The 27,446-nt window shown below is 47.1% G+C and overlaps 1 protein-coding gene across 1 annotated transcript; it reads right to left on the bottom strand.

Annotated features, from left to right (window-relative positions):
* Window positions 1-6,626: 6,626 nt before the first annotated feature.
* On the bottom strand, window positions 6,627-7,193 carry PtA15_11A42 (uncharacterized protein; the record flags this gene model as incomplete). Its single annotated transcript, XM_053161337.1, has 2 exons — window positions 6,627-7,071; window positions 7,177-7,193. The coding sequence occupies 2 exons, from the start codon at window positions 7,191-7,193 to the stop codon at window positions 6,627-6,629; spliced, it is 462 nt and encodes a 153-aa protein (XP_053024910.1).
* Window positions 7,194-27,446: the final 20,253 nt, after the last annotated feature.

Genomic DNA, 27,446 nt, shown 5'->3' with positions numbered 1-27,446 from the left:
CGAAAAGGCGGTCTTTGAACTCCTGCCACAAATTCCCAACGTACGAGTCGACCTCGTTGGCGTAGACTGACAGGAGGTTGGTTTTGTCGATGAAGCTCCCGACTATTCGAATCTTGTTGATGTCAGACTCAATTGCCTTTGTGGCGAAGAAAACTTGTACCCCATGGATCCATTTCAGGAAGGGCTCGACGGCTTGGGCCGGACCAACATATCGAGGTCCATCAGAAGTCCTGATACGCGGAAGTTCTGTCTCAGCGGATCGGACCATTGGGGCCAGCGGAGCGGGGGTTTGTCAAACCAATTCAATGAGTGCAAGAGTGGCTTCCTCCATTCTTGCCATACGTTTTGCGTTGGCTTCCCGCTCTTCCCGGGCTGCATGCCAATCCTTGCGGGCCTGCTCGACCGTTGCCAACTGCGCGTCAACCAGCATCTTCATGTAGTCTGGCGGGGGGTTTCCCCCTTGGTCCCGCTGCGGCTGGTCCATGAGTGAGGGATTACTGGGCTGTGGTTTTTCGTGTGGCAAGCAAGAAGGGAGCGGGGGTGCGCGTGGGGCGGGTGGTGCAGATAACGGAGGGAGTGGGTTAGTGTTGGCGCTGTATGAAGTTGACTCGTCCGCTGGTTGTTCAACGGTCGGCGGGATGAATGGTCTGACAGTGTCGTTGGGCAACGATGAGCTAGTGGGGTCGGAGTCGCTTAATTCGAGGGCCGCGTCACTCGACAATACCAGCTGTTTCAGAAGGCGCTTCTTTGCGTTGGCTGCCCGGATGATGGCGTCGGGATCGGAAATGGGGGTGATATCTTCAGGAGCCATGTTTCTTCTCGTGGACATGGACTGAATGATAGATTGAGTGGCCGCCGATGGTCCAAGTAGTTTGAAGCTCAAAGGAAGACTGCGGAGGACCGAGCAGCTTGACTGGATAGATGTTTGGACGGACGGAGGGAAGAGTATGGACGGACGGACGGACGGATGTTGGGCGGACGGACGGACGGATGTTGGGCGGACGGACGGAATGGACAGAGGTTCGGATGAATGGGCAGACAGACGGTTTGAGGGGAGCGCAGATTGAGGTGAATGACCCAAATCAAGAGGAAAAAAAAAAAAAAAAAGGACAGTGCGGGGTGTACCGGAAATGCCTAGAGGTTGGTAAGACTAGAAAAAAAAAGTGTAAGGGTCAGAAGACCCTTCACTGGTCGGAGGCTTGGGCGCGGAGGGGACAGGGCCAAAAGCCTGAGGAACTTCTAGTTCCAACGTCCTCAGGGGGTCTGTATTGCAGCTAGCACGGCAGAGAGAGTGTCGAAGGGTCCGGGGTCTCTGTGTTAGTCTATGTACAGCTGGTCTTGAGGAAGATCGGAAGAGATCAAGAAGGGAAATGAAGGAACTCACCTAGCACAGCAGAGAGAGTGTCGAAGGGTCTGGGGTCTCTGCCAAGCTAGGAAGGAGGGGGAGCAGTCAAGACTATAACTTTGCTCATGATCTTATGTGATAGGTGGTGTGACACCTGGTGAACCCCGCAAGGCGTGCGGGGCTTCACAGGACCTGTCAGGTCTTGGCTACCGGGACCTGTCAGGCCCCTTCTATTGTAGCCTGGTTATGTACATGACCGGAGGAGACCTAGAGTCCTGGCCTCTCCCAGGAGGAGATCTTGAGTCTTGTCCTCCCCCAGGAGGAGAGCGGGAGTTACGGCGTCTCACAGTCACTCGCGAGTCACGGCGTCTGACAGGCGACGGCGAGTCATGGCGTCTTCCAGGCAAGCCCCGCCGTGACCAGATGAAGAAGACAAAGAATCCCTTCCGCGGCGCTGTCCATTCCCACCGCCCCACCGGTCTTGAGAATTGCTTGAGCGGCCAGACCTGCTCAAATCTGAGTCCAAGTCACTCGAGTCAGTCGACGAGATCTATGAGATGTGCGAGCTTGAATTGTCATCGTCTGAAGAGTCCGCGGCGTCCAACTCGTGTAGCTTAGCCATTATCAATCTGTAAACAGTCAATAAGACGCCATAAAAGTCAGTATGTTACAAGCGTGGGTTGAGATCTTTGATATCTGAGCTCACTGTGGTGCTTGTTTGACATGTTCACGCATTTATTCCGTCCACACTCCAAGTCCAATGCTGGTGACTAAGGAACAACTCGGAACCAATCAGCATGGGTCAAAAAAAAGAAGGGAGATGAAAGGAGCAGACTAAAATTAGTTGATTGAAAATCTGGTGTTCTTAGGATTATCAGTTGGCAATAAGCCCCCGAACCAGACGTGCATCAAGGGATTGTTGAACAAGAGAGCAGAGTTGAATCTAAAGGCTGAACCAATCCAACAGGCTAATATAAACAAATGTACAGCAGTGGCCAGTGCCGGATGGCCGAGCAATGAGGGGGTGATGTAACTTACTGCTCTATACTGTTCAGAGTGGCGCAGGGGATGGAGTAACCAGTAGCAACAGATATGTTTTGTTGTTTATTGCCAGTGTCTAAGCAATGGGTAGCATGGCGCAGGGATTAAATGGCGGGATCGCTTGATCAGATGTGAGGCAGGGACGTGGCGGTGGCGTTGTTGACCAGGCTGTAGCATTGAGGGTGGGTTTGGGCAAGAGTGGGAGAGAGGAGGCAACAGCTGGACGGTTGAGTCCAATGGGTATATAAACAAGGGGGTTGTGAGTGCTATACCCCCAGGGCGTCCTCTGCCACTGTACTTCCAGCGTGCGGTTTGTCCTCACCCCCTCCGCTGTTGCACTTGCTCAGTTTGAGGGGCTGAACTTTTTGGCCCCCTTTGCATATTGCCTTCAATGCGGCGCGCTGGGGGTCATCCTCTCACTGTTTTTTAACCCTGCTAGACAGGGATGTACAGTGTGCCACGGTGCATCAGCTTGCTGGTTGCAGGTTATAGTTGTATTTTTTTTTGTTGTAAATTTTTTTTTGTTGACTAGAGGCCAAGGCGGCTTCGCCGCTGCAAACCCTAGGCTCAGTTGCAACACTCAATTGTAAAACTGACACAACACAACAAAATATTGGACCAATTATTTGTACTAGGGTTCATGGGTGGCTCCGCCACCCTGTGACTAATGGTGTAATAAAAGAAAAAAACTGGGGGCACCAAAAGTAAGCCAAGGTGTGCTTCTGGGGAGGGGGAGGGGGCTTTTCTGGTGCATTCTCAGGAATTTCATACATCTTAGTTGCTACCCTCCCTTACCCAGGAAAAAATTCATCCACTTGAAGTCCTTACAAATGAGGCCAAGAAAGCCCATTCATACCATTTTTGTGCCTACCATTATGGGTTTTGCCAAAAAAACCATACATTTTCATTACCCCCATTTACAGGGGGTTTCCTGGCTGTAAACAGCCAAATTGTTAGGACACATCACTCGTGAAAAAGCTTCATATATGTTGCTTCATCCTTTTCCTCCTCAAACAATCATTTAACCCCTCCTCCAAGCAACCCTTTTGTTATTCATCTATTTTTAAGTGCAAGAGAAAGTGTTGGTTTGAACTTCATTCAGACCCTGCCGCTTTAACCATGTCAAGCTGACACCTATTGTTTGTCCTCACATGTTACTATAAAACGTGATTGAATACAATGGATTGTTATAGGAAATATCTTTGTTCCACTTGAAGGAGTGCACTTTGCAGAGATGAATTTATCCTTGCCCCTAGAGTACTGTTATGACGCTGTCACATGACAAAGCATTAATTAACCGTGAAGAGAATTTTACAAACCATATTTTGCGGCACATATGTGCCGCAAATACGGAGGGGCGCAAACATCCACTAGGGCTGGGGTGTAATATAATTTTACAAACCATCATCCTAAATTGGAGGTATGTAAATAAAACTACTGTAAATAAAGGTTTGTAAAATTTCATCAGATGCGCTTATACCAGATATTCACAGGCTATACCTTGCATGTCTTGCAAGGCAAGGTTGTGTAACTACATAATCATATTTAAAAGTATAACTTTACAACCCATAGTCTTGCAAGCGTTGATGTATTGTAAAAATATGTATGTAAATATACATTTGGCTGCTGTGGGATATAAATTTACAATACAACAGCCCGGCATTTGCAATTGATCAAGCAAAATGTTCAACGCACATCAAGATTCAACTAACATCAAGATTCAACCAACAGACATCAAGATTCTACTAACAGACAACAATGATATCAAACAAATGACATCAGCCCGACAACACCATGCAACCAACCTCCCCAATACCCCCACTACAAACACAAACGGCCCCTCCAGGATCCCGCCGCCGCAATGACAGCTACTCACCCGGCTCCCCCATCTCCCACGACAAACCCAACTAGTGCATGACACCAACTACAATGAATCGAACAAGCCCTTGGTTGTTCAATCCGCCATCTAGCCCAACAAGCCCAATGACTTCACTCCCTCCCTCCAGTCCCATTCCCTCACCCTCTCCCAGAGAATCCGATCCCATCCGCGCTTTTCACAGTCTCTCATCCCCCCACTCAGCTCAAATTCTTCCGATTCTGATGCTACTAAGATGCCTCATTTTCACGTCAAGCATTCCTCTCAAGACACGAAGAAATCCCAAACCAAAGTCCTGAAGAGCCCAAACCGCCCCCAGAAAAGCCCCAAAACTGTCGAAGGTCTTGTCCAAAATCGCCATTGTGGCTAATCACACAAATCTTTCTCACTACATCATTGACCGATCGAAGCTAGAGTTCAACAAAGATCATCCAGCACCTCTTCATCTGCATTTTCACATCAAATTCACCGGCAGCACTGGCGACGCTCACCGACTCAAATTCATGGCAACAACCAATTGGCCATTCAAGTTGACTGTTGGAGGGCATATCTACACGCTAATATGTAAGAGTCAAAGCTCTTCACTGGGCTAGGCGCTGGCACTCAGAGGAGACAAGAGTCTCAAGGGGTTCTGATGCCAACGTTGGGGTCTTCATTGCATCTAGCTCAGGGAGACAAGTCAGTTGGGGCCGGGTGTCTGCTGTGTACAACTGAGGAGAGGAAAAGAAGAAAGATAGAGAAAAGGAACATACCTAGCTCAGGGAGACAAGTCAGTTGGGGCTGGGTGTCTGCTGAGCTAGGAGAGGGAGAAAGGACAAGCTATGTAGACCAAATTGAGTCTTGTGAAAGGTGTTGTGAAACCCGCGAGGCGGGGGTTTTACAGTCTCCCCTCCTATAAAAGAAAAGAAGTATAACTAGTAGACTGAGTAAGTTGATAGGTACTTGAAGTTGCCAATGGTCTACTGGAAGGAGTTTGTGGAGAAGCAGGTTAAAGAAGTCAATGTTGAGAATTTTTGGAGTGTAACAAGGAGAGAAGGGAGGAGGAAATAGAGTGAGAGGTTATGAGGGATGGAAATGGCAGGATCGTGGTAGGAGGATGGAAGAAATGGAAGGGTGGGAGAAAATCTTGATGTGTCGGCATGGTTCTCAATAGGGGAAACTTTTGTGGAATGAAGCAGTGTTGGGGGAAGTCAAAGTTTCTTCTTCTTCTTCTTCTTATTTTTCTTTGAGGAGTTTGAAGTGCTGGTAGATGGGGCAGCTGGTAAATCAGCAACACTAGAGGGGGACGGGTTCATCACAGCTTCTGCGTTGCGCAATTCATCTGCTTCGTATTCTGCAAGGAGTTTGAGGTATTTATTGATGTTGTTGTAGTAATGCTGGGTCGAGGGGGAGAAGTCTGGGGCAAGTTGGGAGTCAAGCGGAATGTCTTCGTCCTTGAGGACTGTGATGGATCCTATTGCAACTGTCTCATAACATTCAGGTTGGGCGGGTGGCAGCGCAGTGAGGTGGGTAAGGCAGTTGGGATGGGCAGGGCACCGTAAGCTGTAAAGTCTTTCTTGCTTGTCGTTAAACGCGTCAAGAGCTTCATTGTGGGCCTTGCGGTATTCTTCATCAACAGAGCAGGAGTCTGCTGGGGCCGTGATGGTTGGGATAGCCGGGGTGGATGGAGAGGAGAGGGTGCTGAAGGCAGAGGGTGCGACCGAGTGTGTGCCGGAGGTTGCAGGAGCTGACGGAGAATGGTGCAAGTTGTGCGGGGAGCAGGAGGGCGAGTGAGGTGGAGAGGCCGGCGCGGGGCGGAAGGACATAGTTAGGCTGGACGGGCAGGGTGGTTGGGCTTGTGCATGCCTGGGGGTAAATCCAGAAGCTGGGGGGATCTCTGGCGGTGAAGAACCAGGGACTTCATTGAGGGGTTCGCGGGGCGCGGGGAGGCTGGGCTGGCCTTTCTCGATGGGGGCTGGGTTGGCAAGGGGATGGAGGGGAGGCGAGGGCGCGCGCGAGCTGATCGAGGCTCCTGCGCTCGCGAGGGGTCGAGAGGGCTGGCCGGTCGGCGGAGAGGCTGGCGGAGTGGGAGGTGTTGGTGCTTGTAAGGGAAGAGGTGGGGGTTGTGTGAGGGAAGAGGCGGGGGCTGGCTGCTGAGCTCGTCGGTGGTCCGGTGGGAGCTCGGGCTGCTCGAGGGTTGGGCCAGGGAGGAGAGGGTGCGGTATCGGAGCGGGGCAATCGGCCGGATCGGTCGGCGGGGTGGTCTTGGTGGGCTCTACGCTGCGATTGGCTCCGGCGGGGTGCTTCCGGTCTGGTTGGGCAGCTGGCGCTTGGGATGTCGCGCGAGTGCCAGGGGGTGGTTTGAATGTGCAGGCGAGAATGGGCTTAGAGCTTCTGGCTGGAGGAGGAGTTGGGCTGCGGCGAGTGTGGTGTAGCGGTGGAGGTGAGGCTGGGCTGGACGTGGGGTCCAAAGGGCTCGAGGAGCGGGCGGAGTTCGGCGGCGGCAAGGTGGCTGAGCTGGGTGGAAAGGCGGAGGTCGATGGGGAGGATGGCGAGGGCGTTGTGGTAGTCGAGTTGGGCAAGCCCGAGCCTGGGAAGATTGGTGCCGAGCGGCTTGTCCACGCTGCAGCGGCGTTTGACGGCCTGGGGGGAGGCGAAGAGGACGGGCTGGTCCGGCGGGGCTGGCCGTTCGCGAGGGGGGGTGGCGAGGGCCAGGACGCTGAGGAGGCCGGCGTGGAGGGTGCTGGCTGGGCCTCCGAGTGTGGGTGGATAAGCGTCAGGGTGGTGGCCCGTGGTCGAGGAGGAAGGGTCGGTTGAGGCTGCCACAATTCTGCCTGAGGGGAGCTTGAGGCGAGAGTTGTCACGGGGAGACTGGTGTTATCGCTGGCAAAGGTGGTGGGGCATGCTGCAGGGGAAGGTGACTTCTCTCCCGGACATCTTAGTCGTCCACATTGCCAGCCGGCTATCAAGGACCGCGCTGTCTCCTCGGATACAATAGGCTCAAGCCCTTGACCAGTCGAGTATCGGAACCTATCAACGTTAGGTGAGGCTGCTGGAGCAAACGGAACTTGGATGGGGTCTGCCTTCAACAAAAGGAACTGTACCACGGCCTCCAGGTGTCAGATCCTCTCTTTGTGCCTGCGAGTTGCCTGGGTCGCGAGCATCGTACCGGCACGTGGATTGCTTGGCGGTCGTTCTGGCCGGATGTTCGAGCAAACAAAAGGACAAGGGGCCGATGAGTGATCAGTTGTCAATCCCTCAGTCGTTCCGTCAAAGAAAAAGGAGGTGTTGGGGCAAAGGGTGGGAGGTTCGTATTCTAAGTTTGGAAGGTCGTGAGTTCAGGAAAAGGAGGTGAGGGCAGTTTGTGAGTTTGTGTAGTTTGTGTAGTCCACACAACGGAGTAGTCAAGATCCCGTCGTCAGTCAAGCGGGTCTGTTGCAATCAAGTTCGGAGTGAGTTGAGAAAAAAAAATCCTTTGTTGGGATCAGAAAAAAAAAAGTGTAAGAGTCGAAGCTCTTCACTGGGCTAGGCGCTGGCACTCAGAGGAGACAAGAGTCTCAAGGGGTTCTGATGCCAATTTTGGGGTCTTTATTGCATCTAGCTCAGGGAGACAAGTCAGTTGGGGCCGGGTGTCTGCTGTGTACAACTGAGGAGAGGAAAAGAAGAAAGATAGAGAAAAGGAACATACCTAGCTCAGGGAGACAAGTCAGTTGGGGCCGGGTGTCTGCTGAGCTAGGAGAGGGAGAAAGGACAAGCTATGTAGACCAAATTGAGTCTTGTGAAAGGTGTTGTGAAACCCGCGAGGCGGGGGTTTTACATAATATCTTGAGGCTACTGGAAAGATAACCATTATTGGTGTAAGGTATTGCAAAGTGCGAATATCTCCGCCAATAAGGGCAGTTTGACTGCTGTTTGGCTTCATAACAACGCCGCAAATGACAGTTTTGCGCAACAAATCAACCGGGTCCCAAGTTCGATTGCCAGAGCAGATCCATTCACCAGTTGGGTCTTCTATTCTCGCGTGTGGACCCCTTCGGAGGAAGAGTACGTTGAGAAGGCCATTGATAGGATCAAGCAAGATAATCCTGATGCTAGTGGCGACATCCCCTTCAGAGACTTGAAGTCAATTTTGAACGTCTCTCACAACTCAACTTCAATCGCTCATCAGGAGCCTCCGCAAGCAAAAAGTAAGGAAACAAGCAAAAAAATAGGAAAATCCTCATCGGTAACAACAAGAAACAGAAAGGCACAAATCAAAGAAGACTCTGAATCGGAAAGCGGTGAATCAGGAATTGCAGAAATCAACAAGGAAGCCGATGATATCCTTGAAGAGGATGAATCATTCCTTGTAGATCACTCAGCCAATCTAGACTTCTTGTTCCTGGAGGATGACCCCTCCAAAGCTCGGAAGCCAGAACCCTCTAAAGCGCGCAATCCAGACAAATCTTTCCTTCCGGATGATTCTATCCTCACAAATCAAACCGTGGATCAATCAGAAGGTCGCACCCAGCCACAAGCGGCTGCATCCCTTCCCAAAGGCGCGGAAGAAAAGCAAGATTTGTGTCAAATGGCTCCGTCAAAGGCGCCTCTTCGTTTGAAGTTGAAGTTCACGGCTCCGAAAGAACCAAAACCAAGCCCGCAAGTATCCAGGCGCTCTAGCAGGATCAGGAAAGTTGTGTAGGGTGTAGTTTTCATTTTTTTCCGGCCTTTTACACTTGTTTCCGTGTTTTTTCCACTTGTTTCCGTGTTTTTTCCGCTCTTTTTTCCAGTTCTTATGTCCCTGTGACTGCAAAATAAATACACGTATTTTTATCTTTTTTTTTGTGAATTTATACTTATGTGACTCCTCCAGAAATCAATGCCAGAGGTTTGCTTTGAGGGTTGCAAATTATGGTTTGCAAAATTCTATTTTTGAGGTCTGATTCACAGTTTTGCAATACATTATTTGCAGCTCATAAAGGTTTGTGGGTGAATGAGGTGCAAAATTGTAAGATTTGCGCCTGAAATGCCATTTGACATAACTTTTATTTTACAAACCATAAGGTGCATGAAGGATGGATTGCAAAATTAGATATTGGACATCTAGGGTTGGATTTTGAAAAAGTAGTCTTGCAAACCTTCCAATTTGCAAGCTAATTTTTGGGGGTATGTGTTGTAAATTTACATATTAGGGCAACTTTATTTAATTTTACATTTCTTCTGAATTACAAACCATATGTACTGTAAAATTATAGCAACCCATTAATTAAGGCAAAGAAGTTCCATGATATGGTTGTGGTTACCCTTCTGCTTGAAACCTAGTGGTATATGACTGAAGGAAAACATTAAAGCAACACCAGCCTTAGTTGAGGGCTGTTTTCTACTAACAACTCTTCACAAATAATTATGACCACATTGTAGAACAAGATTCAACAAGATTTTTAATGGAGCTTTTATTGGAGAGGTCAGCCCATTTGCTCAAGGCAAGCGCTGGAAGTTCCATAAGTTGGGAGACATGCTAAGAGATGATATTAGCGGATACAGGATTTGTGGGAACATTTGATCAAATCTAGGGGAAAGGTAGACCTATTACTGCTTAGGGTAATTGTCACACATGGCAAGGGGAAAGGATCATAAAGTGAGGCTAAGCGTTGCCAAAATAAGAATTCCTTGTAGAGGGGAAAAAAAACTCAAGATTCAATGTCAGCAGATCTAACCAGGTCAAAAAGTACGCAGACAACTCCTATTGGCCATCTCTTCTTTTCTTTTGAGAATCTCTGGCAGGAGCTTTAGCTCTTTTTCGAGATGTTGTACTGTAGGAGAATCCCCAGTCACTTGGACTACTTCCGGTGGAGAGCCACTTGGGCCGACCGCGCCAACAGATGCAACTTCATGCGCGGTCAGGGCAATCACAGCATTAATTTTTTCAAATTGTAATGTCCCAACCTGTTGCTCAGCTTCAGCTGCCAAAGAAGGGATGGATGAAGAAGCCCGTGCACTGCCAGTCCACCGGACGCTTTACACAACATTCAAAAGACATAAGCACAATGTGAATTGGGAGGAGTAGATGCAAAAATTCAATGAACTCCTTCCAGGTCTCGCAGGACTGCTGTTCCTACTTGGGGGTGGTGGAAGGATGGCACCGCGGTTGCCGCTTGGTGGATTAATCCAAGTGAGGGCGAGGACCTTGCAGGGAAAAACATGGAAAATTCAATTGAGCCCAAAAATAAGCGTTATTGATTATTTGAGTAGACAAGATACAACATGGGCGAGAGCGCCGGTTAGAGTAATAAGGTATATATGTAGGCAGCCGAGAGCGGCTGCTGAGTAGAGAAGCTAGTTGGATAAGACCAATATGGGAGAGAAAAGAAGAGTAATAGCCAAGAGCAGCTGGGAATGAGATGAGAGCAGAGATAAAAGAAGAGTAATAGCCAAGAGCGGCTAGGAATAAGATGAGAGCCCGAGAGCAGGCAGAGGAGATGCCATTGGGTGGCCTAAAATAAGGTACCGGAAAAGGGAAGACCGGTGAGTCTTCACAATGAATTAAGGTGTGGGGAAAAAGTATAAAAGCACACGGCCTGTACATGATTGCAGGTCATCGCTTGGCTCTTGCTTGGCGCCAATTGCTTAAAGAGCCAAGCAATCCAGGTCATTTTGTACCTGTAGTTTGTTGGAAAGTCAGAGGGGGAGGAATGCTGCCAAAGAAAATTGGTTGGCGCGTGTCGGTCCGCTTAATGTTAAACTGCTAATTGTGTTGATTTGCCAACACACAAGAACTTGAAATGGGTGTATTTTATCCAATAAAAAAGACAACATCCCTGAATTTTATTTCCTAGTCCTACACACAAATATATGGAATATTTTATTGTATCACCACTGGGCCTCTACACTACACTACATATGCTAAAGGGGAATCTAGTGATAGCATTGCCACATGTGAGTCTGTAGTGTTAGAGCTTCTAAGCTGCTTTTTGGTACTCTCAAGCACCTTTAGTGATGAAAAACCACTGAATAACTCTACAGCGCAGCGTAGTGGGAGCTATTGCTATTTTGTGTGTGCATGTAGTGCTAGCACACATCAAGAAGAAATTTGCTACACTAAAAGTTCAGATCAGAATTTTTCTACTTCAGGACACACTAATGTCATTGGTGTAGCTGGCCCAATCTTGGTTTTATTAAGACAGTTCAAATCTAGTGATGGTGACTGCTGCTGGTTTATGTACTGGAGTGCTGTCTGTTGGTTTTGGAAATTCATTAATTTCTCAGCCAAATTAGCTTGGTCAGCAACAAAGCTTCAGGTGCTGAGGTCATAAAGTGAATAAGTAGGTTTTTGGCTGCTACATTCACAGCAGAAATTTTGCAGCCGTAGTTTTTGTCTTACATCTTGGAACATTTTCAAGCTTGCACATGCACAACTGAACCTTGCAGAAAATTGGGAGTCCAAAGTGTTGAGTATTATACTCAGGTTTTGTTTTTCTTCTTTCTGCTTCTCAAATGTCACTTCCTTTCTCACATTTCACTCTCATGTTACATGTTGTATGTAGGCTACCTGAGGCAGCAGGCGTGGAAGGACTCCTCTCTCATCCTTCCACGATCGTTGAACACCGCCCCACATTGTGCCTGCTGTTCTCAGTCTCACCGCCCGCTCTTGCTCATCACAAAGATTTATAACAAGCACACAAAAATCCATCAAGTGGAAATAGATCAACTGTTAGTTTTTAGGAACTTAAAAGATTACATGTGTTTGCAAGAGTCATGCTGGCAACCACATGATCTCACTTCAAGAATTTGGGCCAATAAACTATGGAGCTTAGGTCTTAAATCAGGAAAAAAAGTTTGGGTACCTGTGCAACAGGGCGCCAGTTGAAGTTTGGATGAAAACCTGCAGGGAGAATAACACCAGCAGGTCCACACAGCATGCAAACACTACAGAAATTGATGTTGACTGCACCATGCAGCTTCTTGATGACCATAGTGACTTTCATTAACTACAAGTAACCACATTTGACACCTAACCACTCTCTCAATGGCCAGACAGCACATCAAGGGGGAGCAATACCTGCCTCTTTATGGCCAACACAAGCCTGGAATCAACATGGACCAGCTCTTGTGTTGGCTGGAAAGTTGTACCAGCCACTCATCACGTTATAAATGGCCACTCTGTTGCCTAACTTAACTAAGTCCCTCTATTGGAGGGGGGACACCATCCCACAGGGACCCTCTAAAGGAGGGACTTATGTGCTATTTCAACCCCGTGGCAGTAGAGAATTAGAAACATGCTTTTTTTCAATCCCCTCTGGACGCTTCATTTGCCATCAGGCAATAAATGTTTGGAGGAGAAAAATGTGCACAACATCATGGAGTTCCTTTGTACGTATTTTACAAATTTTTTGGGGCCTTGGGTGCCCCATGAATTCCTTTCTTGTGACTGAAAAGTGTCCACTTCATTGTGCATTCCAGTCCACATTTTGCACTGTACGGAATCTGAAATTGATAATGTTAAAACTATGATTGCAGCTCAACCAGAGGAGTTGAGGATGAGAAAAAAATGTAGAAAGAAGGGGACAGCTTAAGCCATCCCAGAAATGTAAATTAGAGCAAAAAAGGTTCAGAAACTCATGTGGGAGATTGGTTTTACAGACCTTTTTTTCCATGCACACGTACAATTTTTTATACTTTGCTAACTATTTATTTACTATTCTAATATAATTGGAACTTATCTAATTTCATATTATGGCAGGCATACATATCAAAAAAATAAATCAAGCAAATATTTTTTATGTGTTAGGCATAGATCAATCGTTGTCCAACTCAATCACTTTCCTTTTGTTTTTCTTGTTGCCTTTTGCGGTTTGGAGCCATTGTTATTGCTGGTGGGTTGAAGGGTGATCCCCGCTGGGTTGAGGAGCAAGAGGCAAAAACTGTGGAACTCCCAATGGGGTGAATTACAATTGGGTACCGCGACTCAATGAGAGTTATGGCGCGCATGCGCAGTTGTGACGTGGCAGCGCTACCAGGCGCGCCAACCACATGTACAACGCTACCAGGCGCACCAACCACATGTACAAGATGTGGTTGACGCTACCAGGCGCACCAACCACGTGTACAAGATGTGGTTGGCGCGCCTGGTAGCGCTGCCACATCACAACTGCGCATGCACGCCATAACTCTCATTGAGTCGCGGGACCCAATCAGAATTCATTGAACCGCGGGACCCAATAGTTTACACACTTGGCAGATTAAACCTAATTCATTGAGTTGCTGTGGTTGGCGCGCCTGGTAGCGCTGCCACGTCACAACTGCGCATGCGCGCCATAACTCTCATTGAGTCGCGGGAACCAATAGTTTACACACTTGGCAGATTAAACCTGATTCATTGAGTCGCAGTACCCAATTGGAGGAAATTAGTAAGTTAGAGCTTGCGGATCAACATTTTGTTTATATGTATTGTGCTCAAATAATTTGAGATGTAGAAAAGGCAGACTTTTAGGTCAGCTGCGCTGAATCTAAGGCTGACACAAGAACTCAGGGAAGGAGTAGAGTTACAAAGAAATGATAAGTTGTAACTAGGGGTAAAATTGCATGAGAAATCAGAATCTGAAGTCAAAGCAACCTTAAGTCTTAAGGTTAAAAAGATATAAACACATTTAGGTATAGAATGGAGATAGAAGGCAGTTTTAGGTCAACTGCGTTGACTCTAAGGCTGACAGTAGCCATTTAACATCCTGCTGATTCCTGTTCCCGACGCTCCCAGGCTACATAAATTGCGCGGTGCTCCCGCTGGGCTGCCAATGTATTGACCCAATCTCTGACCCAAGACCCAACCCGACCTGAAGTTAACTGAACCCAAATTGATCAAAAGCCGGGTCGTGTTCAGGCAGTGTTAACCAAAATGTGACCCAACCTGCCCTGACCCGGAATTATTTGCGGGTTGGGTTCGGGCACTGTTTTCCAACCCAAACCTGATCCAGTTTCATCCCTAGTGCCTGTGATTCCCCCAACCCATATGCGGCTGCAGAGCCATGATATCTGCTGAGCAGTATTTGCAGCGGTACCCGGGTACCACACCACCTTTCCCCCAAAAAGCAGGCAACCGGCAGCACACCCAGCACCGCCTGGAAGGTACCAGGCAGACGCATGGGGTACCCGCCAAGCGGTGCCGGGTACCACTTGACATTCTTTAAACCGTAGGCTGAAAGAGGCAGTGCTCAATGTGGATGTTCCGTGGCTGGAGGGGTGGTTTGTAGCACTAGCGGCACCAGTTGCATCAATAGAGGAGTTGGGTGGGGTGGGCAATCCCTTGTAAAATAACTTACAGTCTACAGCCTGCGAGTCCGGGGCTGGGAGGGCCCAAGGTAGGACTCCTGGGTCTTGCCGGGCACGTTTGAGAAAGGCAGCGGCTTCAAAGTCCTGTGGGTGAGGGTGAATCAAGTGTTGGTTGGAACTTTGTTTGGCATCGTCTGATCGGAAGGACCAAGGAGGTCAGTCAGCGCCAGACTAAGGTTGGGGGGGGGGAGAGGACAGACCAGTTTTTCCAAATAAGAATTAACAAAAGCAAAATTGTTGGCGGTGCAGTCAAAGGGCTCGTGTGGGTCTGGATTCCGGGAAAAGGAAGCAGGGGGAACAGAGCGCAGGGGTCAGGGGGGGTTGTTAAGTTAGTCAACTGTTGTTTCCTTTCTTGATTCTTCTTTCTCTGCTTCCCACATGTCTTTCACCTCTTTTTCTCATTTCACATCACCTGTCACACATTGTTAGTCTACCTGAGTCAGCGCATGTGGAAGTCCCCTTTCCTCATCCTTCCACAACACCGTCCACTCACCCTGCCTCGTGTACGCTGATCTCAGGTAGAGTTCTCAGCTCTTTTGTTCTTCCTTTTTCTCTTGTTCTCTCTCCGTGCTCTATCTCTCCCTTCTTGTGTGTGGCTGATCTTGTGCAATGATAATCCTTCCACAACACTGTCCACTCGCCCCGCCTTGTGTACGCTGATCTCAGCCCAAGAGGTTATGAGCCCAGATCAGCTGTGGACGGTGTGGAACTACTCAAAGGGGAGAATAGAGCTTGGAAGGTAAATGGATAGCAACACTAGTACTAATGTAAGCTATGCAAGGGTGCTGATGAGGCTGCCTTCCTGACTAATGCTGAGGGGATGAGAGTAACACTAAGAAAAAAGAAGAAAAGGTGTGGCTGATTTCTGCTTGATCTTAGGAGCTAGTACTATGAGCTTAACTACTGACTACTGAGGGTAAGAGAGATGGAGGATTGATGAGAGTGGGGAACTTATAATTTCTGTATCCAAAATTATCTATAAATTCTGTATATATTTCTCTGCATGAGGTACAAGTGAGGGGGGGGAAGACAATTCTTATAGTAAGGAGGGATGAGCACAGACAATGAAGAGTTCTGGCTATGAGAATGAAGGTTGTACAAATGAGGAAGAGTGATGTGAACATAGTAACAGTATGTAATGATGAGCAATGCTGAAAAGGGAATGCTGGTTATGGGAATAAAAGAATGTACTAATGGGGAAAAGTGATGAGAACATAGTAACTACTTGTAATGATGAGCACTACTGAAAGAGGTAAGCACAGATCTAATGATGTAATGTGTACAATAGCCATAGTACATAATGAGGAATGTATGTAAAGGGTTTAGTATGTGAAAGTAATTATGTAAAAGTAATGTACTGTAATGATTCAAGTAAGTTACTAATGAATTGAGTATTGTAACTAATGAAGACTGTAGATTATCTGTAAGTCTTATATCCTCTATAACTACTGAACCATTGAAGATAAGGGGGTACTATGTAGGAATGACTATATGTGAAATTTGATGTAGAATCTGAATATGCAATAATAATGAGGTATTTGTGAAGGTTTATGGGGAAATGTTCAATGTAATGATGAATATATGTAAAAGAAAGCAATAAAATACTACTTATGGTTTGGAATGGAGCACCACATCCTCCCCCAACTTATTGTCTGTCCCCAGGCAATGCACCAAAGAGAAGAGTGATCCAGAAAGAGTTGAAGAATGTTGAGTCCAAGAGTCCAAAGTCCAAAGTCCAGTGTTCTTCCTCCAAAAGGTGAAATCCAAAGTCCTGAGTAGCAGTCCAAATCCAGAGAGTCCAGCTTCCAAAGCCAATTAGAATCCAAGTATAATCCAAGTCCAGTATATCTGAGTCCAAGGTATCCAAGTCCAATCCAAAGTCCAATAGTCCTATGTATCCAGAGTATCCATAGTCCAGTATCCAATCCAAAGAGTCCAGTATCCAAAAGAAGGTCCAATTATCAATGAGGGTTGAATGTTTAAGAAGATCTAACTCTGCTGAAGGCAATATCCTTGAGACAGACACATATTAGACTAATTTCCACTCTGGAGAATAATTTTCCCGCCTAACTGAGGCTAAGGAAGAATGCAATGATTGATGATGATTGATTGATTGATTGATGAGGTTGATAATTGTAATTTCTGAAGGGTGTGAATGATTTGGAATTGAATGACTGGATTTCTGAGTTTCTGAGTATATAATGTAAAGTTCAGTGAAGAGAATTTGAAGTCCAGAGAGGTTGATAAGCTGTCCAAAGAATATTCTTGCTCAAGTTGGGTGGTTTCTGAGCTGCAATGTGTTGGAAGAAATTGATTATAATGATGAATGAATGAGTGATTGATTTGTTGGTTGAATAATTCCTAGAATACAGGGTGAAGATTGATGAGCTAGACAGAGCTGAGACCAGCGGACTGAGACCAGCGGACACGATGCGGGTCGAGTGGAGATGGTAGTGGAAGGATGGTATCATTGCACATCAGATATGGATAGAACATAAGAAAGAAAAGAAAAGAAAGAGAAAGAGCAAAGAAGAGAGAGAGAAACAAAGGAAAGATGAGACTACTGTACCTGAGACCAGCGGACACGATGCGGGTCGAGTGGAGATGGTAGTGGAAGGATGAGGAAAGAGTCCTTCCACGTCCGCTGGGCCCAGGTATACTACATACATGTGAAACTAGGTGTAACATGTGGATGAAATGTGTAAAGCAGAAAAAGAACAAAGAAAACCTGAGAACCATAACTCAACACCCCCCCTTGCTGCACACATGAAGAACAAGAAAGAAAGAAAAGAAAGAGGAGGAAATAAAGAAAGAAAGAAAACAAAATATTAGGGAATCAGAGAGAGAGGGAATAAGGGAAGAGAAGAGAAGATCATCCAACAATTCCAAACAGGGTCCTATGTCTTTCAAGGGCAACACGAGGCAGAGGTTTGGTCAGCATATCGGCGACCATATCCTTTGTCGACACATGAAGGAGTGAGACGTCTCCTTCTTTGACACATTCTCGGATAAAATGATATCGGGCGTGGATATGTTTCGTGCGGGCGTGATGTTCAGGGTTCTTTGCGAGTGCTTCCGCACCCTCATTGTCAACGTGAAGGGGAATCGCGGTGTCCGGGCGAAGGCGAAGTTCCGTCAGAAGATGTCTGAGCCAGAGGGCCTCCTTGCACGAATCAGACAAGGCTTTGTATTCGGCTTCGGTGCTTGAAAGCGAGACGGTTGCTTGTTTTCTGGATTTCCAGGAGATTGCGCCATCCCCTAAGCGATACGTGTAGGCTGAGGTTGAACGGCGATCATCACGATCTTCAGCCCAGTCTGAGTCAGAATATCCAGAGCATGAGAGATCCCCACCGAGGCGTAGCTTCAGGTCTTTGGTGGAGATGAGATAGTTGAGAACTCGTACGGCGGCGTACCAGTGGGAGGCGGAAGGATCGCGAAGGTATTGAGACAGACGGTTGACTGCAAAGGAAATGTCTGGGCGGGTGCACTGTGAGACCCAGAGCAGTGCACCGATGAGCTGTGGATATGGTCCAGGCGACGGGGAGTCTTTCGGTTGACGATGAGTAAGATTTTTGAAGTTGACGTCAGTTGGTGTTGGAACAGACACGTGAGTACCGGCGAGGAAGCGATCATTGAGATCCGAGATGTAGTGTCCTTGATTGAGATAGACATATCGGGCGGGTACGTCATGCGTAATCTTCAAAGATAGAAAGTGGTTGAGGTCTTCATCGGCTCCTATTTTGAATTGTCGGCCGATTGAGGAAATAAGAGAATCAACAAAGGATGGCTCGCCAACAATAGCAAGATTGTCAACGTGAGTTGTAAGGGCACCCGAGAGTTTGCCGTTGTCCAGTTTGAAATATAGGGTGGGATCGTACTTCGAGTTTTTCAGGCCTAGGCCTAGGAGCGCCTTGTGGAGTTCAATGTTCCACTGGCGAGGAGATTGTTTCAAGCCGTAGAGTGAGCGGCTCACCTCGCAGACCCAATCGGCATGTTGCGGGTCTTCAAAGCCCGGTGGCTGTTCCATGTAGATGGGCTTGTCAAGGTGTCCGTTAAGGAATGCCGTCTTGAAATCTACTTGACGGCCTTTCCAACTACGACTGGCAAGAAGAGAGAATATTAGTCTGAGTGTTTCCAAGCGTAGCGTTGGGGAGAAAACCTCATCATAGTCGAGTCCCTGGATCTGAGAATAGCCCATGGCTACCAGGCGTGCTTTCAACTTCTGAATGGTTTGATCGGGTCGACGTTTGACTTTGAAGACCCATTTAGATTTGATAATCCGCCTCTTTTCTGGGCGCGGTACGAGTTTCCAGGTTTGCATTCCCAACAGTGATGCAAATTCGTCTTCGGCGGCCTTCATCCAACGGTGTTTATTTGGGGATTTCAGAAGCTGACGCCAAGTCTTTGGTGTGTCAACATCGCCACCAGCAGATGCGTTCTTTGACCATTGACCGTAGCGCTCCGGCGCTTTGCGTTCTCGTGTTGATTGGCGGCGTGGAGGCGGTGGTGCAGGCTTCGGCGACGGAATCTTTGGCGGAGGAAGAGATGGAGAATTTGGCGATTCAGCTTTTGCCGGAGAGGAAGGGGGAGGAGTCGAGGGGACGCGGGGGGGGAGAGGGGGAGACGGAGACGCAGGGAGTGGGGGGAGAGAAATGATGGAGATGTCCGGGGAGAGCAGCGAGGGAGATGACAGCGGGGAGTGTCGGGAAGAGTCTGAATCTGATGGAATTGACTCTACAGAGCGAGGAGCGTTGCCTGGGGCATGGATTGAGGCTGCCAAGCGCCTATCAAAGCAAGGTTTGAGGGGAACGTCAAGTGGCGGGCGATCCGGTGTGGCTACCCGAGGTGGTGGAGATGGGGTGGGAGAAGAATGATCAATAGGGGAAGACGCATCTGGAGCTGGTGGGTGCAGGTTGTTGACGTCCCGACTCGGTTGAGTAATCTTGAGGGGAGAGAGATCCCTAGACGGAGGAATCTTTTTGAGTTGGGACCACGGCATCTCCACTGTGATTGGATCAGATGGAGTGTTCAGTTTTGCGCCGTAAGGGAAAGTTGAATCAACAAACATAACATCACGCGACTTGACAACCGAGCGGTTTTCTAGGTCCCACAGGCGGAACCCATTCCCGTCACAGAGGTAGGAGAGAAGAATGGAGGCCCGTCCCTTTTGATCGATTTTCTTACAGTTTGCCTCAGGTACCTTGTACCAAACAAGGCATCCAAAAGGATGTAGCCGCTCAATGTCGATCTCTTGATGTTGCATTATCGAGGATGGTGAGAGAAAACCTTGCGGGGTTTTGCAAGGGATTGAGTTGTATGGGAAGATCGAGTGTCTGAGGGCATCGGCCCAGAATGATTTCGGAAGCTTGGCTTGCAGGAGAGATGACCTCACCAGATTGCTGATTGTTCGATTGGTTCGTTTGGCGACCCCGTTCAATTCCGGCGAATGAGGAGGACCCGGTTCGTGCTTAATGCCTGCGGAGGACAAGTACGAAGTGAACTGACTTGACAAGTACTCTCCGCCGTTGTCTGTGCGGAGAGCAAGAATCTTGTGGGAACCCTTCTTCTCAAAGAATGCACGAAAAGTTTTGAAACAGGCGAACGAATCGCTTTTTAATTTCATGGGAAAAACTTGGAGAAACTTGGAACAATCGTCTATAAAGGTGATAAAGTACTTATAGCCCTCCCGAGAGACGACCTCATAGGAGCAAACATCCGAGTGAATTAGCTCGCCCGGGGTTGAAGATCGATGAAGAGTTTGAGATCGAAAAGCGTTGCGGGGCATTTTTGATTGGACACAGATGGGGCATTTTTGCACCTCAATCTCGTTCATCGTTGACGGGTGGATATTGTGACGATTCAGAAAGGCTTTGAGGGGTTTGAGGCCGATGTAAGAGAGTCGATAGTGGTATGCAAGCAAAGAGTTGTCAACAGGTGGAGAAATAATGGGATCAGAGGAATATGAGCTCACAGGCTCAGAGGACAGGTAATAGAGATTTCCTCGCCGATAACCACGACCGGAAAGCGAGCCAGTGATGTGGATGGAGTCCGATCGGTAGAGATCGCAGGAGGATTTGGTGAAAACAGCAGTAACGCCCGCGTCGCACATGGCAGCGATGGAGAGGAGCGGTTCATGAAGAGAGGGGACGACTAGAGTTTTGACCTTGACATCGCCGCCTATTGGAAGTCTGGCCGTGCCCTTGTGAGTGGCTTCGACCACAGAGTGGTCGGCAAGGCGGACAGGAGTGTGGTCCGGCTTGGGGTTTTCGACGGTGGCGAGGTCCGGTGTCATTGACATGGAGCATCCAGAGTCCAGGTTTGCATCTCCGGCAGTAAACGCGCCGAAGGAAGCTGAGAGAGCGGCAACCGCGTTACCAGCGACAACGTTGATCTGGGAACCAGAGTAGTCGGATTCTTCATCTTCTTCGTAGGTATGAGACGATTGGCCGAGAGTGGCTGCAGAGGTTCGACCAGCTCGTGCGGCCGGCTTGCTTTGGCCTTGATCCTTGGGATCCACCCGGGGTTGTTGGTTTGCCTTATGCTCGGCGAGAATCTTGCGAGTGTTGTTGCACCGATTGAGATCGTGGCCATCTGCGTTACAGAAATCGCAGTGAAGCGGCTTACGAGTGCGATCACCTGGTCGTTTGTCAGATCGGGGTCTGGCCTTTGCCGACAAGGCCGAGGGGACAACCTCGGTTTGAGACTGTCGTCGGGTGTGCTCGTTTTTCAGAGCTAAGACAATCGCCTCGGACTGTACACCATCTTGATTCATGAGATGGGAAACGCAGGCCATCCAGTCGTCCGGAATTGAACTTAAGAGCGCGGCGGCGTGTACATCGGATGGAGTGAGAGGTTTATCCGGAGTGATGAGAGCGTTGAGGCGATCGTATGCCTTCGCCATGGTGTTAAGATGCGAGAGAAGGTCGTCACCTTCCATTTTCGCGAGAAGGAGCTTGCGAAGCCAGTAGACTCTGCCGCCTGTGGACGAGTCCAGGTGAGAGCGAACAAGCGCCTGCCACATGCCGTATGCGTTCTTCTTGTAGGGTCGGACAGTGAGTAAGTTCGAACCTACGACTGTTTGCGTGAGGATAGCGCAGATTGTTTTGTTGTCTGCTACCCACGAGGCTGGCGGATGTTCGGGCATCGGCTTTTTGATGACATAGTCCAAGTTGACGGCGTCGAAATAGGAGGTCATCACGAGGTCCCAGTCCGGGAAGTTTGAGTCTGGGCCGGGTTCCGTGAGAATGGGGAGACGAGCGGCAGCCGATTTTTGAGAGGAGGCTGCCGAAGAGTCATTGTTGATGGTCACAGTCGCACCAACGGAGGATGCGGGGGCTTTGCCCGAGGTTGAGAGTTTCTTATCGTCAGACATAGCTAAGAGCAAGACGACGAGAGTATTTTGATCCTTTTTGATAGTCCACTTGTAAGATTTCACTCGAAGAAGACCGATATTTAACGTGCTTGGTCGATTGTGGAGCTGGAGCCTAGCGCGGGCTCATAACCTGATGAGCTAGACAGAGCTGAGACCAGCGGACACGATGCGGGTCGAGTGGAGATGGTAGTGGAAGGATGGTATCATTGCACATCAGATATGGATAGAACATAAGAAAGAAAAGAAAAGAAAGAGAAAGAGCAAAGAAGAGAGAGAGAAACAAAGGAAAGATGAGACTACTGTACCTGAGACCAGCAGACACGATGCGGGTCGAGTGGAGATGGTAGTGGAAGGATGAGGAAAGAGTCCTTCCACGTCCGCTGGGCCCAGGTATACTACATACATGTGAAACTAGGTGTAACATGTGGATGAAATGTGTAAAGCAGAAAAAGAACAAAGAAAACCTGAGAACCATAACTCAACAAAGATGATGAAGAAAATTCCAATATGGTGGTGGTTGGATGTCCAGTAATTGCTATGGGATGGTAAGGAATAATGATGGATGGATGGATTGATTGATGGATGATTGAATTGATTGATCCATAATTGATATTAGATGGTAAGGAATCATGATGGATGGATGGATTGATTGATGGATTGAATTGATTGATGATTCCAGAATGAATTCCTTTTCCATGATGATGGTTTTTCTTCTTTCCTTTTCCTTTTTCCCATTATTCTTGAGTACTTGACTCCTTTTAATTTCCCCATGTCCACTACGAAAAAAAGCGTTAATTTTTGTACAGATGAGGAATGGAACATGTGTCCATGCGCGCGTGCTGTCGAAAGAGGGGTCCAGTTGTCTGAGCGGGGGCTCTAAGCAGGAGGCGCGCGTGCGGAATGACGAAAAGAAAAATAGAAATTGATCGACCTGTATCTCCGGAACGGCTCGATGAAAATTCTTGAAACCAAGTTCATCCGAAAGAGGCGATTCTGCAGATTAAAATGGTATATACTGGTTATTTTTAAGGGTTGAGTATCGATTGTGTAGGGCCGGTTAAAGATCCAAGCAAGACCCGCGGGCGCGCGTAGTAGTAAAGCCGTGCAGATTAAGAGACCACTTCCTCCAGATATAACTCAAAAACCCGTCGATGAAATTTTTTAATTACGAGCTCATTTGAAAGGCAAGAAGGAGGAGATGAAACTAGAATAGATTGATATTGAGATTCCTCTCGGCCGATAGGTCGCCGTAAACGTTTAATGAATGGCACCCGCGGGGCCGCGTAAATCCTAGGGAAACTTTGAGGGGTTATAACTTCTAAACGGCTCGATAGAATCGTCCAGAACCAAGTTCAAATGAAAGGCAAGATCGCATTTATGAAGGCTGTAATGATCAATATTAAATTTGAAGCCGGCCGACCGATTATTCGAGCGATTAAAGCTTTATTATGATTTTCCGCGGTTTCCATCGTATAGGAGTTGAAGGGAGATGAATACATGATGAAATACTCTTAAGGTAACGCGAAGGAGCTGTCCAATTAGACTCCTGAAGCTGGCCGATCGATTGGAAAAAGTTATAGGCGAAAAGAATGACGTGAAAGCGTTCCAAGAATTTAATTAAGCTGGGTCGAACACCAGAGTCAACATTAAGAAAATGAAAGAGAATCCGCGCCACACGATTCTGAGCGGTGAAGGCGTCCATAGTGACGTCATAAAATGAAGAAAAAAATGAGTATCTATAAGGCCCCTGGTCGTTGGCCAATGGAAAAGTTCCGTTATCGCATTCAATATCCGTAATGTTTGCCTCCAGCGCCACTTCCACGCCTTCTTCGCCGAAAGAAAACCTCGATAACTCATTAGATTATTCTTCAAAAACGTCCATATCATCTTCGCAGCTTGACGAAGAGGCCGTCATTAGCCCCTCTTACGAAATACCTTTTCTATTCGTAGAGCGCACTCGTTCGTCGACAACATTCACGCGTACAACGCCGGTATGAGAGATTCTTTTAAACCTGAAGAAGTCGATGCCTTGCGTCACTATATCCAACAAGGACTCCTCGCCTTTGCTCGTGAAGACCTCGACGACCCGGTTGCCGCACGAAACGCACGCCTTAAATTGTATAGCCGGTTCCACGACGCTTTTACACATGTATGTCGAATGGATTTCGTATGTATATGAATAAGAATTTGAAAAGAAAGAAGATTGATTATAATACTGATATTTTTTCCTGTTTCTATTTTGATTTTTAGATGGATACTCATTCCATAATAGATGCCATGATAGAGGAAACTGAGGAGAGGAATGCCCTGGAATTATTAAGGATGAGGGACCAAGTGGAAGAGGAGGAAGATGGTTGGAGGGTAGAAGCAGAAATGGAGAGGATAAGAGCTGAGGGTAAGTTCTATTTTTATTCTTTATTGAGGATTTTTACTAATGTTATGCTTTAATTTTCTTTTGATGTCTTTTTATTTTTTTTATTTTTTTTTATTTTTTTAGATAAGGAGAAGGGAAAAGAGAAGGAGAAGGAGGAAAGTGAAATGGAAGAGGGTGATGTAGTGATAAAAGAAGAAGAGGTGAGCTTTTGATTTTTATATTTAGTTATTTTATTTGAGAGTGTTTTGAGACTGATTTATATTGATTTATTTCTGATTTGTTTTATAGATTTGATTTTATTTTGTTATTATGTTATTGTGTAAGAAGATGAGAAAGAGAAAAGAGGAAAGAAATGAATTGATTATTCCTTATTTGTTTTTACCTGGAGTGGTATTCCTTGACATGAGTTGCAGCAAACCTTCTGGCTAATTCTGTGCCATCCAATTCTTCCAAGATGTAAGATCCTCCTGGGTTTTGAGCTTTGATTCTGTAAGGGCCATTCCATTTATTTTCAAAGAGCTTGCCAAACTGAGAGTCCAAAGATTTGTTATACACTACTACTAATTGACCTTTCTTTAGTGGCTGCCTTGATGTTTTCTTCTTGTTCCAATAGTCCACAGAGTTCTTCCTGGAATCCATAAGCTGCTGGTGTGCTTGCTGCAAGATGGTATCCCTGTTTTCAAGCTGCTGAGTCCTAGCCAATAAAAGATCCTGAGTTGATTCTACCTTTGACCAATCCACTCCAAAGAAGGTTTCCAATTCTAGGTCAATGGGGAAGATGGGGGGCTGTCCAAGAACTAATTCATAAGGTGAGTAACCAGTTGATCTTTTGGTGGAAATTCTGTCTGCAAATAAAACTAAAGGTAAATAATTCCTCCACTTCTTGCCTTCTTTTCCACAGAGCTTGACCAAGGTATCCTTAATTGCCTGATGTCCTCTTTCTACCATACCATTTGCTTCAGGATAATAAGGGGTGGTGACTTTGATTTTGATTCCAGATTCCAGAAGGGATTTTTGAAATTGTTGTCCAAATTCAGATCCTCCATCCACTGTGACTGACCAAGGGGCTCCATATCTGTAGATCCAGTTGTCCAAGAACCACTGAGAGATTTTCTTTGCTTGAATCTTTTCTAGTCCAACTGCCTCTACCCATCCAGAAAGGTCATCTCTTGCAATTACCAGGTATTTCCATTTGCCAGCTTTGATGTGAACTGTATCCAAACTGACTCTTCCAAAGATGGTTGCTGCTCCTGTAGGTTTCTTGGGTTCCATTGGAAATTTTGAACTCCTCTTCTGGCAAGCTTCACAAGACTGGACCCACTTGGTAACACCTCTCTTGAGACTTGGCCACCAAAATCTGAGTTTAATCCTTCTGTAGGTTTCAGCAATACCTCTGTGGCCTAAGGATTCATGAAGGGAACTGAGGATGGAATTCTGAGCTGAAGAGGAGGTGACTACTATATGGGAGAATGGTTTGTTGATCCTGTGCAAGACTCCATTGGAAAGGAAGAAGTTGGCTGATTTGTGCAAAATTTGCTTGAATTCCAGGCTGCTGCATCCTGGAGGTTTGTTCATGGTTGAAAGGTATTCCTGGAGGTGCTTCCAAATTCCTTGCTGCAAGTTACTTACCCCCTCCCCCAACTTAGCTGATGTCCCCAGAAGCAGGCCAAAAGAAGAATGTTTAGTTCCAAATCCAGGGTGAAGTTTGATCCAGGTTTCATCTTCATCAAAGCTAGGACAATCATCTTCATCAGAATCAGGGGGTCTTCTTGAAAGTCCATCAGGTAAGGTGAAAGTTTTTCCAGGAGTGTGAACAAGGTCATAGGAGAATAACTGAATAAATCCAATCCATCTGTTCATAGGGGCATTGGGAAGTGAAGGGTTGTTGATCATTCCAATAAGGCACTGGGCATCCACTCTGAGTTGAAAATGTTGGCCCCACAGTTTGGTTTGAAGTTTCTTGAGGATCTTGGCAACACCACAGAGTTCTAATTTGGATTGTGAGTATTTTGATTCCGTGGGTGAAAAGACTACTGACTCATATAACACAGGCCTATCCAATCCATCAGAATCCTGTTGAGTAAGAACAGCACCTGCAGCAATAACACTGGAGTCCACTGAGAGTTTGATTAAGCCAGCATCAGGTCCATAGTCCAATTTCTTTAGGGTGATATCAGTTCCAACAATCCTTTTAAGGTCCTCAAAGGCATCCTGGCAATCTTCAGTCCAATCCCAAGAGGAGTCCTTCCTGGTGAGTCTTCTGAGTGGAGCAGTGAGGGTTGAGTAATTTTTAATGAACATTCTAACATATACACAGATACCTAGGAATCCTCTGACATCTGAAGGAGTGGTGGGAGTTGGCCAGGTTTCAATTTTGTTGAGCTTCTTGATGGATATCCTTCTGCCTTCCTTACAAACCACATGGCCTACCAGATCCAGAGCAGGTACACAGCAAGCAAATTTCTTCCCAGAGATGGTGAGTCCAGCTTCTTCAATCCTGAAAAGAATCCTTTCCAGAGTAATGGCATATTCATAGATAAATCTTCTGATCTGGGGGTTGTCCTTTAGAGTTTCTTCATTGTAGTCAGAGGTTGGTCCTTTTATACCTCCATCATCCACAAAGATTCCCATATGTTGAGGTAGTTCATCCTGGAGTATCCACATCATTTGGGCCTGGTAAACTGCAACTGAATTGGTGGCTCCTTGGGGTAATCTGGTAAGTTGAAATCTTCCAAGGGGTGTTTCAAAGGTGGTCAGAGGTCTGGATTCTGGAGCTAATTCTCTTTCATCATATCCTCCCATAATATCACCTAGTCCATAGCAAGCCCTTCCAGTGAATGATTCAATGAGTTCCTCTGTCTTTGGTGGTAGTCCAGCGTCCTTAATGGTGACTTTGTTGAGTTTCTGAAGGTCATGTACAATTCTGAGCTTACCATCCTGCTTCTTTACACAAAATATAGGGCTGGAATAACTGGAAAAGGATTGTTCATAGAGGCCAGTGCTGAGTCTTTCCCTTACCAATTCTATAACCTGGTCTTTGATGGGTGCAGGGATTGGAATTGGTTTCTGTTGCCAAGGTTCATGGGGAATGACTGGAATAATATAAGGCTTTCCATAGGTGTGTTTAAGAAGGCCTCTTTCTGTTTCCACAAAA

Source organism: Puccinia triticina, chromosome 11A, assembly GCF_026914185.1.
Source record: "Puccinia triticina chromosome 11A, complete sequence".
Classification (NCBI taxonomy): domain Eukaryota; kingdom Fungi; phylum Basidiomycota; class Pucciniomycetes; order Pucciniales; family Pucciniaceae; genus Puccinia; species Puccinia triticina.
The sequence above is the reverse complement of the archived record's forward strand: the minus strand, read 5'-3'. Positions and strand labels throughout refer to the sequence as shown.